General features: G+C 33.8%; 1 protein-coding gene across 2 annotated transcripts in view; it reads left to right on the plus strand.

Annotated features, from left to right (window-relative positions):
- The window catches only part of fam189b (family with sequence similarity 189 member B), a 32577-nt gene extending 19977 nt beyond the window's left edge, over positions 1-12600 (plus strand). For both annotated transcript variants that reach the window (XM_061982906.2, XM_061982908.1), the window contains exons 9-14: positions 1421-1721; positions 7619-7908; positions 7993-8034; positions 10214-10389; positions 11998-12141; positions 12215-12600. In XM_061982906.2, coding sequence (XP_061838890.1) covers positions 1421-1721; positions 7619-7908; positions 7993-8034; positions 10214-10389; positions 11998-12141; positions 12215-12451 — 1190 coding nt within the window. In that variant the 3' untranslated portion in view covers positions 12452-12600. The remainder of the gene's footprint in view (positions 1-1420; positions 1722-7618; positions 7909-7992; positions 8035-10213; positions 10390-11997; positions 12142-12214) is intronic.
- Positions 12601-12889: the final 289 nt, after the last annotated feature.

A 12889-nucleotide genomic window follows, 5' to 3' on the forward strand; every position in this document is an offset into this window, starting at 1 on the left:
TTGCATATAACCTAGTACTTTACATTCAGCCTAACTTTTTTAGCCAATTTTGCCGCCGTACACCTCAGAGTCATATAACTTGGTATGTGACATATGCTAACTTTTAGCATGTTAATGTTAGCATGCTAACTTTTTTTTTAGCTAAGTTTGCAAATAACCTAGTACTTTACATTCAGCCTAATTTTTTGGCCAATTTTGCCGCCGTACACCTCAGTCATATAACTTGGTATGTGACATATGCTAACTTTTAGCATGTTAACATTAGCATGCTAACTTTTTTTTTTTTTTTTAGCTAGCTTTGCATGTAACCTAGTACTTTACTTTCGGCCTAGCTATTTTAGCCAATTTTGCCGCCGTACACCTCAGAGTCATATAACTTGGTATGTGACATATGCTAACTTTTAGGATGTTAATGTTAGCAAGCTCACTTTTTTTAGTTAACTTTGCAAATAACCTAGTACTTTACATTCAGCCTAATTTTTTGGCCAATTTTGCCGCCGTTCACCTCAGTCATATAACTTGGTATGTGACATATGCTAACATTTAGCATGTTAACATTAGCATGCTAACTTTTTTTAGCTAACTTTTCATATAACCTACATTCATTCTAACTTTTTTAGCCAATTTTGCCGCCGTACACCTCAGAGTCATATAACTTGGTATGTGACATACGCTAACTTTTAGCATGTAAACGTTAGCATGCTAACTTTTTTAAGCTAACTTTGCATCTGTATGCCTCAGAGTCATATAACTTGGTATTTGTCGAATTCTAACTGTCGTCATGCTTGGTATGTGATATATGCTAACATTTAGCATGCTAACATTATGATGCTAACTTTATTTTCAGCTAACTTTGCATATAACCTAGTACTTAACATTCATCCTAACTTTTTTAGCCAATTTTGCCGCCGTACACCTCAGAGTCATAACTTGGTATGTGACATATGCCAACTTTTAGCATGTTAATGTTGGCATGCTAACTTTTTTTTCAGCTAGCTTTGCATCTGTATGCCTCAGTCATATAACTTGGTATGTGACATATGCTAACTTTTAGCATGTTAACGTTAGCATGCTAACTTTTTTTTAGCTAACTTTGCATATAACCTAGTACTTTACATTCAGCCTGACTTTTTTAGCCAATTTTGCCGCCATACACCTCAGAGTCATATAACTTAGTATGTGACATATGCTAACTTTTAGCATGTTAACGCTAACTTTTTTTAGCTAACTTTCGCAGAGTCATATAACTTGGTATTTGTCGCATTCTAACTGTCATCATGCTAACGTTAGCATTTCGATTCCACTAGCGCATATCGGCGGCTCGTGCGTGTCTCCCGAAATGGCATATTGTAGCTCCACATGATGATGATGATGGTGCACCCTTAGCAGTGTTTAATAAATTTAACAACTTTTTTTCCAGTCTCGATGGATAGTGGATCTTTGCTAATGTCGGAGATCGTGGACATCCCAGATGATTCGTCCCCGTCCGAGGACTCGTGTCTGCTGGAGGTGGGGCTGAGAAACCAGGGAGGCAGAACCAGCAGGGCGGCCAGCGAGCTGAGCGACGGGGGAGAGGGAGGCGGGGAGCGCCTCAGCCTGCGCTGTCCCCGCTCTCAGACGCCAGAGAGCCCTTTGGCCGGGGGACCCAGAGCCCGGCGCTTTCTCAGAGGCGAGAGGTCCAACTCTTGCTCTTCGCCGAGCACTGCGACCCCCACGTACAGGTGAGCGAAGGGTCATTTCATCAGGTACACCTGCGCAAGCTCACCTCATTACCAGACTCGTTCAATTTTTCACTGTTACAAAAAAACTATGATTCATCTACAATGCGACAACTTCATTTCCTTTTTCAAACTAAAATAAATGTGTTTTTATTATTTGTCAATTATTTTGTATTCAAGTGGAATTAAATGTGTTTTTTTTAATCAAGAATAAAATACACAAGACAATCAACATATATATATATATATATATATATATATATATGTATATATTTTTTTAATAATATACATAGTATGTAGTTTTCAACATTTATATTAATTTCAATTGAATTAAATGTTTTGAGTGTTATTAATCTAATAAAAATACATGTATTTTTAATATATGTAGTTTATCAAACATTTATTGCAACAAAAGTTTTATTGAAATTTAAATAAATATTATTGAAGTTTTATTGAAATTGAAGTAAAATACATGTATTTATTTAATGAAATGATTAATATCTCAGTTTAAAAAAAAAAAAAAAAAAAAAAATATATATATATATATATATATATATATATATATATATATATATATATATATATATATATATATATATGGTTGTATGTAGTTTATCAAACATTTACTTTTAACAAATTGAATTTATATTTAAATACTTTATGTACAAATTAAAGTATGTTTGTTTACAAAAATTAATATCAGTAGGTTCTTTAATAATTATATACATAGTATGTCGTTTTCAACATCTATATTAATTTCGATTGCATTAAATGTTTTGAGTGTTATTAATCTAATAAAAATACATGTATTATTTAATATATGTAGTTTATCGAACATTTATTCCAACAAAAGTTTTATTGAAATTTAAATTAATATTATTGAAGATTTATTGAAATGTAAATAAAATACATGTATTCATTTAATAAAATGAATAATATCTCAGTTTGTTTTTTAAATAATAATATATATGGTTGTATCTAGTTTATAAAACATTTAATTTCAACAAATTGCATTTATATTTAAATATATTATATACAAATTAAAGTATAATATGGGTGTTTGTTTACAAAAATTAATATCAGTAGGTTTATATTAATTTCAATTGAATGAAATGTTTTGAGTGTTGTGCCGATACCAATATTAATCCAATAAAAATACATGTATTATTTAAAATATGTAGTTTATCTAACTTTCAAATTAAAGTGTAAATACAAGTATTTATTTACAAAAATTGATAATATCTCAGTTTAAAAAAAAAAAATATATATATATATATATATATATATATATATATATATTGTAGCTGAGATAGACTCCAGCGACCCCAAAGGGAATAAGCGGTAGAAAATGGATGGATGGATGGATGGATGGATATATATATATATATATATATATATATATATATATATATATATATATATATATATATATATATATATATATATATGGTAGTATGTAGTTTATCAAACATTTAATTTTAACATATATTGAATTTTATATTTAAAAACATTATATACAAATTTAAGTATTATGTGTATTTTTTTTTTTAAATGAATATCAATGTTTTTGATAATATACATATGTAGTTTATCAAACATTTAATTTGAACATAAATGGAATTTATTTTACTTACTACATTATATACAAATTAAAGTATAAAATTGTGTATTTATTTACAAAAATGAATGACACATCACGGTGTTTTTAATAATAATATACACAGTATGTAGTTTATCAAACATTTAATTTCAACATTTACATTAATTTCATTTAAATTAAATGTTTGGAGTGATACCAATATTAATCCAATAGGATGCCAGCAGGAATCATATCACATATTTTTGATCAAGTAAAAATTACTCGGGGAACAAATAGTAGATACAAAAAACACAAAAACTTATGAGAGATTTATGCTTCTGAAGTGCAGTGTTGATTTGTGTTTTTGCGACACCTATGGGACACAATAGTTCATTACATTAAGGGCAGTTACTTGATACTTTGTACTGCTCTTCTGCCTTGAATACTTTGTATGTGTTCAGTAATATGTAACTGTATTAGTTGATACTTGTTTGTTGGAAAATATGTGGTGTTTTAATGATGCGGACACGTTTTTTTACTGGATACTTTCTACTGCTCCTCTGCCTTGGAGACTTAAGTAAAATGCAACTATAATTATTTGATACTTGTTTGTATTGAAATATATGTTGTTTTAATGATGCGGACACGTTTGTTACTGGATACCTTCTACTGCTCCTCTGCCTTGGAGACTGTTAAATAATATGCAACTATAACTATTTGATACTTGTTTGTACTGAAATGTGTGCTGTTTTAGACTGCAATATTGTGTTTTTATAGTGTTTTTAATATTAACAATATAAGTTGTATGTAGTTGAACAAACATTTATTTCAACACACGTTTTATTGAAATTTAAAATCAGTATTATAAAAAAAAAAAAATTACATGCATTTATTTACAAAATAGAATAACATCTCATAATGTATGTAGTTGTATGTAGTTTTTCAAACATTTAGTTTGACATAAATTTAATTTAAATAAGAGTTTTTACATGTATTTATTTGCAAAAAATAATAACATCACAGTGTTTTAAATAATAATGTACATAGTGTTTAGTTTATCAAACATTTAATTTGTTAATACATTTAATATAGAGTATTTAGGTGTATTTATTTATAAAAATAAATAGCATCGCAGTGTTTTTTAATAATAATATACCCAGTATTTGGTTTATCAAACATTTAATTTTAACATAAATGTAATTAGAATCCAGTATTTAATCTAGAGTATTCACGTGTATTTATGTACAAAAATTAATAACATCACAGTGTTTTAATAACAATAATATGTACAGTATTTAGTTTATCAAACATTTAATTTTAACAAACATTTAATCTGGAGTATTCACGTGTATTTATGTACAAAATGATTAACATCACAGTGTTTTAATAATAATATATATATAGTATTTAGTTTATCAAACATTTAATTTTAACATACATTTAATTTAGAGTATTTACATGTATTTATTTACAAAAATAAATAATATCAGTGTTTTTATAATAATAATATGTATAGTATTTAGTTCATCAAACATTTCATTTTAAAATAAATGTAATGTAAATAGAGTATTTACATGTATTTATTTATAAAAATAAATAGCATCGCAGTGTTTTTTAATAATAATAATATACATAGTATCTGGTTTATCAAACATTTAATTTGAACATAAATTTAATGTGAATAGAGTATTTACATGTATTTATTGACAAAAATTAATAACAGTGTTTTAATAATAATAATAATATATATAGTATTTAGCTTATCAAACATTTATTTTGAATAGAGTATTTACATGTATTTATTGACAAAAATGAATAACATCACAGTGTTCTAATAATAATAATAATAATAATGATATATATAGTGTTTAGTTCATCAAACATTTAATTTTAACATTTAATTTACAGTTTTTACATGGATTTATTTACAAAAAATAAATAACATCACAGTGGTTTTTAATAATAGTATAATTTTTAATACTAATAATATACATAATATTTAATTCCTCAATTATTTAATTTCAACATTTAGAATGATTTCAATTGAATTGAATGTATTTTGTTATTTACAAAAAAAAACACCAATTCTTTCATTGATTTTATTAAACACAATTATATCAAAAATAATCTCCATCTAGATCATTTCAAATAAAGCACGTACTACTAAAACCAAAGAGTCATCTGGAAAAATAAAAAAAAGGAATATATCTGAAAAAGAGCAGGAAGAAGAAACATTTCATGGTATCCTGCCTCATCGCTCAGACAAAATGATGTACATTATTATTTCTACATACTAACCTGATCCATAACTAAGTACAAACGCAATATATAATCAGCTGATATACAACGATAGGCAATATTTTCTTACAGGATACATAATAACATCTCGGCGTGATCACTAACATAAACTCACACATAATTTTAATGGTTGTAGAAAATTTCAACAAGTTACACCACTGAGATATTCAATGTTTTCACTTTAGTGATTATTTGTTTTCTATTTCTTTTCAAACAGAATAACTTCATCTAACATTTTATTTCCAAATGTACATTGGAATAACACTTAATTAAATAGACTTACATTCTGTTTCTAAATTTGTACTATTGTACTGTATGTTGCATATACAAAACCAGTGAAGTTGGCACGTTGTGTAAATGGTAAATAAAAACAGAATACAATGTTTTGCAAATCCTTTTCAACTTATATTCAATTGAATAGACTGCAAAGACAAGATATTTAATGTTCGAACTGGAAAACTTTGTTATTTTTAGCTCATTTGGAATTTGATGCCTGCAACACGTTTCAAAAAAGCTGGCACAAGTGGCAAAAAAGACTGAGAAAGTTGAGGAATGCTCATCAAACACTTATTTGGAACATCCCACAGGTGAACAGGCTAATTGGGAACAGGTGGGTGCCATGATTGGGTATAAAAGCAGCTTCCATGAAATGCTCAGTCATTCACAAACAAGGATGGGGCGAGGGTCACCACTTTGTGAACAAATGCCTGAGTAAATTGTCGAACAGTTTAAGAACAACATTTCTCAACGAGCTGTTGCAAGGAATTTAGGGATTTCACCATCTAAGGTCTGTAATATCATCAAAAAGTTCAGAGAATCTGGAGAAATCACTGCACGTAACATTATATGCCCGTGACCTTGGATTCCTCAGGCGGTACTGCATCAAAAAGCGACATCAGTGTGTAAAGGATATCACCACATGGGCTCATGGACACTTCAGAAAACCACTGACAGTAACTGCAGTTCGTCGCTACATCTGTAAGTGCAAGTTAAAACTCTCCTATGCAAAGCCAAAGCCATTTATCAACAACACCCAAAAATGCCGCCGGCTTCGCTGGGCCCGAGCTCATCTAAGATGGACTGATACAAAGTGTAAAAGTGTTCTGTGGTCTGATGAGTCCACATTTCAAATTGTTTTGGAAATGGTGGACGTCGCGTCCTCCGGACCAAAGAGGAACAGAACCATTCGGACTGTTATAGGCGCAAAGTTGAAAAGCCAGCATCTGTGATGGTATGGGGGTGTATTAGTGCCCAAGGCATGGGTAACTTACACATCTGTGAAGGCACCATTAATGCTGAAAGGTACATACAGGTTTTGGAGCAACATATGTTGCCATCCAAGCAACGTTATCATGGACGCCCCTGCTTATTTCAGCAGACAATGCCAAGCCACGTGTTACAACAGCGTGGCTTCATAGTAAAAGAGTGTGGGTACTAGACTGGCCTACCTGTATTCCAGACCTGTCTCCCATTGAAAATGTGTGGCGCATTATGGAGCCTAAAATACCACAACGGAGACCCCGGACTGTTGAACAACTTAAGCTGTACATCAAGCAAGAATGGGAAAGAATTCCACCTGAAAAGCTTCAAAAATGTGTCTTCTCAGTTCCCAAACGTTTACTGAGTGTTGTTAAAAGGAAAGGCCATGTAACACAGTGGTAAAAATGCCCCTGTGCCAACTTTTTTGCAATGTGTTGCTGCCATTAAATTCTAAGTTAATGATTATTTGCAAAAATTGCAAAAAAAAAAGGTTTCTCAGTGTGAACATTAAATATATTGTCTTTGCAGTCTATTCAATTGAATATAAGTTGAAAAGGATTTGCAAATCATTGTATTCTGTTTTTATTTACCATTTACACAACGTGCCAACTTCACTGGTTTGGGGTTTTGTAGTTTGGTGCTTTAAATGAGTTAGTGCAGGTGTACTGTTGAGTGAATGCTAAAATCATAATTTGCATACAGACTATGATTGATATAATATTCCGTACTGTATGTACTGTATATTCCGTGTCGGCTCCTCCAGGTCTCCGGTGTTACGGCGCCAGGCCACGTTGGCTCGAAGCTGTTCCCAGCTGGAAGCGATAGGGGGCTCCACCTCACAACCGCGCTGCTCCATCCCAGACATTCGGGTTCGACCCTCCACTCCTTTGCGCCAAGTCGCTGCCCGTGACCCGTCCGCTCCCTGCGGGGGTCAGAATAGCGGGCCGCCGGCACAACGTTTGCCCTTGTACCTGCGACGACGAGCTGCGAGGAACGATGGCAGAAGCCTTGTAAGGTCACACAGCGAACCCGACCTCAGTTCCTCTCACACAGGTCATCACTATTTCCTCGACATTGTTCTTTAATATTGCTTTTTTTCATAAAATAAGTCTTTTTTTCTTACTTTTTCCCCCCCAGCTGACTTTGTCTTTGGATGCAGTAAGGCTTACCCAGATACAGGTAAGTACAACCCCTTACAAGATCTTCATTCAGTTGTTTCAACTCGTAGAAAAAAGACGACATGACACAAATCTATAAAGCAGGTGTTTTTTAACGGCTTGTGGTACTTTCTACAAGAACTATACAAATTAAAAATAAACATAAAAAAAGCCTACTAAAATTGCAAACAGGTGAAATGTAACAAGAGCAACTAGAAATGTTGAATCTAATAACACACACTAAAAAATGCTGGGTTATTTTGATAACCCAATTTATGAGTTGCGAGTGTTGGGTTAAATTTTGGAGTTATTTAATGAAGAGCAATCCATTTTTAGGGTTATAAGGGTATTTATTATTTTAACTCAATTTCTGGGTTTTCAAAACTATGACCTAGTGTTGTCCCGATACCAATATTTTGGTACTTTTCTAAATAAAGGGCACCACAAAAAATTGCATTATTGGCTTTATCTTAGGGTACATTAAATATATGTGTCTTGAAGGGAATTGTATTAATGAATAATCTCATTAACATTATTTACAATCACAATTATGTACATGAAAACATATGAGCATGCTGTAGGACTACTATGACCATACACAGCAATTCTTGTAAAAAAAAAAAAAAAAAATGTCATTTATATCTTGCTTTTGAGTATATTTTATTGGAATAAAAATTATTTTGAGCAGTAGTTGTGAAGGAGTAGGACAAATCCGCAGTAAAATGTATAGTTTTTAATAGAAATGTCCAATAATATCGGCCTGCCGATAAATGCGTTAAAATGTAATATCGGAAATTATCGCTATCGGGTTTTTTTTTATCATCGGTATCGTTTCTTTTCTTTTCTTTTTTTTTTATTAAATCAACATAAAAAACACAAGATACACTTACAATTAGTGCACCAACCCAAAAAACCTTCCTCCCCCATTTACACTCATTCACACTCATTCACACAAAAGGGTTGTTTCTTTCTGTTATTAATATTCTGGTTCCTACATTATATATCAATATATATCAATACAGTCTGCAAGGGATACAGTCCGTAAGCACACATGATTGTGCTGCTGGTCCACTAATAGTACTAACCTTTAACAGTTAATTTTACTCATTTTCATTAATTACTAGTTTCTATGTAACTGTTTTTAAATTGTTTTACTTTCTTTTTTATTCAAGAAAATGTTTTTAATTTATTTATCTTGTTTTATTTTATGAATTTTGTTTAAAAGTACCTTATCTTCACCATACCTGGTTGTCCAAATTAGGCATAATAATGTGTTAATTCCACGACTGTATATATCGGTTGATATCGGTATCGGTAATTAAAGAGTTGGACAATATCGGAATATCGGATATCGGTAAAAAAGCCATTATCGGACATCCCTAATTCTTAGTTTTTATTGTAATTAGGGTCCAATAAGCCCAAATAGCAAAGAGAAATAAAAAAAAGCATGTAAACAAACAGCCTGGGCCTTAAGAGGTTAATCTCTTAAGATGTTTGGAGATGATGACATCATTTTTTTAAAAGATAATTCATCGTGACATAGAGCAAAAACTGTAAAAACTTTCCTTGAAGAAAGATACATAAGGTCCTTCAAAAAGTGCGTATCTCTATCCAATGTAAAATGTTTGGTGGAAATTGAAGAAAATGCTGATCTGACAACATCAATCAGAGAAAGTTGGCGCTCGATTAATGAAGAGTACTGTTTGTCACTGGTTATAAGTCCATGCCTCACACACTGCAAGATGTTGTAAAATCCAATCAATCCAATCCACTTTATTTATATGGCACATTTAAACAACAAGAATGTTTCCAAAGTGCTGCACAGCCATGTTAAAAACAATATTAAAAAACAATATTATGCTCCACCAATGACTGAATAAAAACAAAAAATAAATAAATATAAAATGTAAAAGCCAGAGGTGGTGCAACAAAGTATAGTGTTGTAGTGTCGTGTTTCTTTGTCTTGATTCCAGCATTGAGTGATTCCATAAGGTTTTTCACTCTGCTTGTTTTAAAAATGACCACCACAATTTGCATTCTTGATTTAAAGCCAGGAACTATTATAGTTTTGTGTCATGTAAGTTATCTGATCATTTTTTTTTCTACAAAATTAAACATCTGAATGAATAGCCTCCAAGTCTGCTGACTCCACCATGCCTTCATGGATAAAAATATAATGAAACATTTTTTTTGCCCCAAAGGTCCATACACTGAGGCGTCTCTGTTGCCTTGCACGCCCTCGCCGCCTGCTGACGCTTTGCCAAGAAAAGACGGCATGAACTCCACAGCTACGAGCGTGCAGGTTCCCTTTAAAGTGCCGCCCGTGTCCCCGCTGCGTTTACCCAAAGAATGCCACCGTTCTCTTGGAGACCTCAAGGTTTGTCTGATAATATTCACTAACACCTTCCATAAATGCACTTTTTTATTTACAAAACCCAAAACCAGTGAAGTTGGCACGTTGTGTAAATGGTAAATAAAAACAGAATACAATGATTTGCAAATCCTTTTCAACTTATATTCAATTGAATAGACTGCAAAGACAAGATACTTAATATTCCAACTGAGAAACGTATTTTTTTTAGGAAAATAATCATTAACTTAGAATTTAATAGCAGCAACACATTGCAAAAAAGTTGGCACAGGGGCATTTTTACCACTGTGTTACATGGCCTTTCCTTTTAACAACACTCAGTAAACGTTTGGGAACTGAGGAGACCAATTTTTGAAGCTTTTCAGGTGGAATTTTTTCCCATTCTTGCTTGATGTACAGCTTAAGTTGTTCAACAGTCCGGGGTCTCCGTTGTGGTATTTTAGGCTTCATAATGCGCCACACATTTTCAATGGGAGACAGGACTGGACTACAGGCAGGCCAGTCTAGTACCCGCACTCTTTTACTATGAAGCCACGCTGTTGTAACACGTGCAGAATGTGGCTTGACATTGTTTTGCTGAAATAAGCAGGGGCGTCCATGAAAATACTGTATATGTTGCTCCAAAACCTGTATGTACCTTTCAGCATTAATGGTGCCTTCACAGATGTGTAAGTTACCCATGCCTTGGGCACTAATACACCCCCATACCATCACAGATGCTGGATTTTGAACTTTGCGCCTATTCCGGATGGTTCTTTACCTCTTTGGTCCGGAGGACTACCACATCCACAGTTTCCAAAAACAATTTGAAATGTGGACTCGTCAGACCACAGAACACTTTTCCACTTTGCATCAGTCCATCTTAGACGAGCTCGGGCCCAGCGAAGCCGGCGGCGTTTCTGGGTGTTGTTGATAAATGGCTTTGGCTTTGCATAGTAGAGTCTTAACTTGCACTTACAGATGTAGTGACCAACTGTAGTTACTGACAGTGGTTTTCTGAAATGTTCCTGAGCCCATGTGGTGATATCCTTTACACACTGATGTTGGTTTTCGATGCAGTACCGCCTGAGGGATTGAAGGTCACGGGCAATCAATGTTGGTTTTCAGCATTGCCGCTTACGTGCAGTGGTTTCTCCAGATTCTCTGAACCTTTTGATGATATTACGGACCTTAGATGGTGAAATCCCTAAATTCCTTGCAATAGCTGGTTGAGAAATGTTGCTCTTAAACTGTTGGACAATTTGCTCACACATTTGTTCACAAAGTGGTGACCCTCGCCCCATCCTTGTTTGTGAATGACTGAGCATTTCATGGAAGCTGCTTTTTATACCCAATCATGGCACCCACCTGTTCCCAATTAGCCCGTTCACCTGTGGGGTGTTCCAAATAAGTGTTTGATGAGCATTCCTCAACTTTCTCAGTCTTTTTTGCCACTTGTGCCAGCTTTTTTGAATCATGTTGCAGGCATCAAATTCCAAATGAGCTAATATTTGCAAAAAATTTAACAAGTTCGAACGTTAAGTATCTTGTCTTTGCAGTGTAAATCGCTACAAAATATAATATATAAGTCTTGTAAGGTAACATGTGACCTCACCACATTTTTCCATCACTCAGGTGACTCGAGTCCTGGTGGCTCGCTTTCTGCAGCGCTCCAAGCGCAACCTGGCGCCCTCTTCTGAGCTCACTGGGAGCGCGGGGCAGGTGCCTAAAAGACGGGGAGGGTCCGAGGGCGCCGCCACCACCCATCTGCCTATGGAGGTCCGTGCACAAAGTTGACGCAGCGAGCGATACGTCCAGATTGTACTCTTGAGCTTGTCTGTCTATCGTCCAGGTGTGGCGGACGCCTTGGAGCGTCAGCCGAGGACCGGCCAACAACCAGCACCTTCATCCCCGCGCTCACCGCCACTCCCACAGCGACGGCCGACACGGCGTGCGTGCCCCAGAAGGGATGCACCTGCGCAGCTGTGGGGATTTAAGCTCCTCCTCCTCGCTATCTTTACGTCGGCTGGTGTCGCCGCACCTGCTGCGTGGCTCATCGGGAGTGCTCTACTCGGAGTCTGCGCTTTGAGAAGGGTTGGCGGCGTTGGGATACTATCAGTTCTGGTATGGTCTTGCAGTGCTGTTCTGGAGTGAAATTACCGCCTAAACTCCACAAACACACAAAAAAGTTTTTACCCACGCCCAATGAGTTGCAAGTTAAAAAAAAAATACATTTTTTGCAAATAAAAAAAATATTTTCTGCAAATAAAAAAAATTAGAATTCGCAAGTGTAAAAACAATTTTCTTGAATTAAAAAATTATTCTAAAGTTTAAAAACAATTTTCTGTAATTAAAAAAAATTATTCGCAAGTATAAACAATTTTCTGCAAGTAAAAACTTTAATTAAAAAGATGTAACTAATCGCACGTAAAACAAATGTTTTTAAGTAAAAAAAAGGTACGCAAGTATGAAAACAATTGGCAAGAATTTAAAAAAAATAAATCTAATAAAAAACAAGAATCACAAG

The sequence above is a fragment of the Nerophis lumbriciformis genome, linkage group LG21, assembly GCF_033978685.3.
Source record: "Nerophis lumbriciformis linkage group LG21, RoL_Nlum_v2.1, whole genome shotgun sequence".
Taxonomy (NCBI): domain Eukaryota; kingdom Metazoa; phylum Chordata; class Actinopteri; order Syngnathiformes; family Syngnathidae; genus Nerophis; species Nerophis lumbriciformis.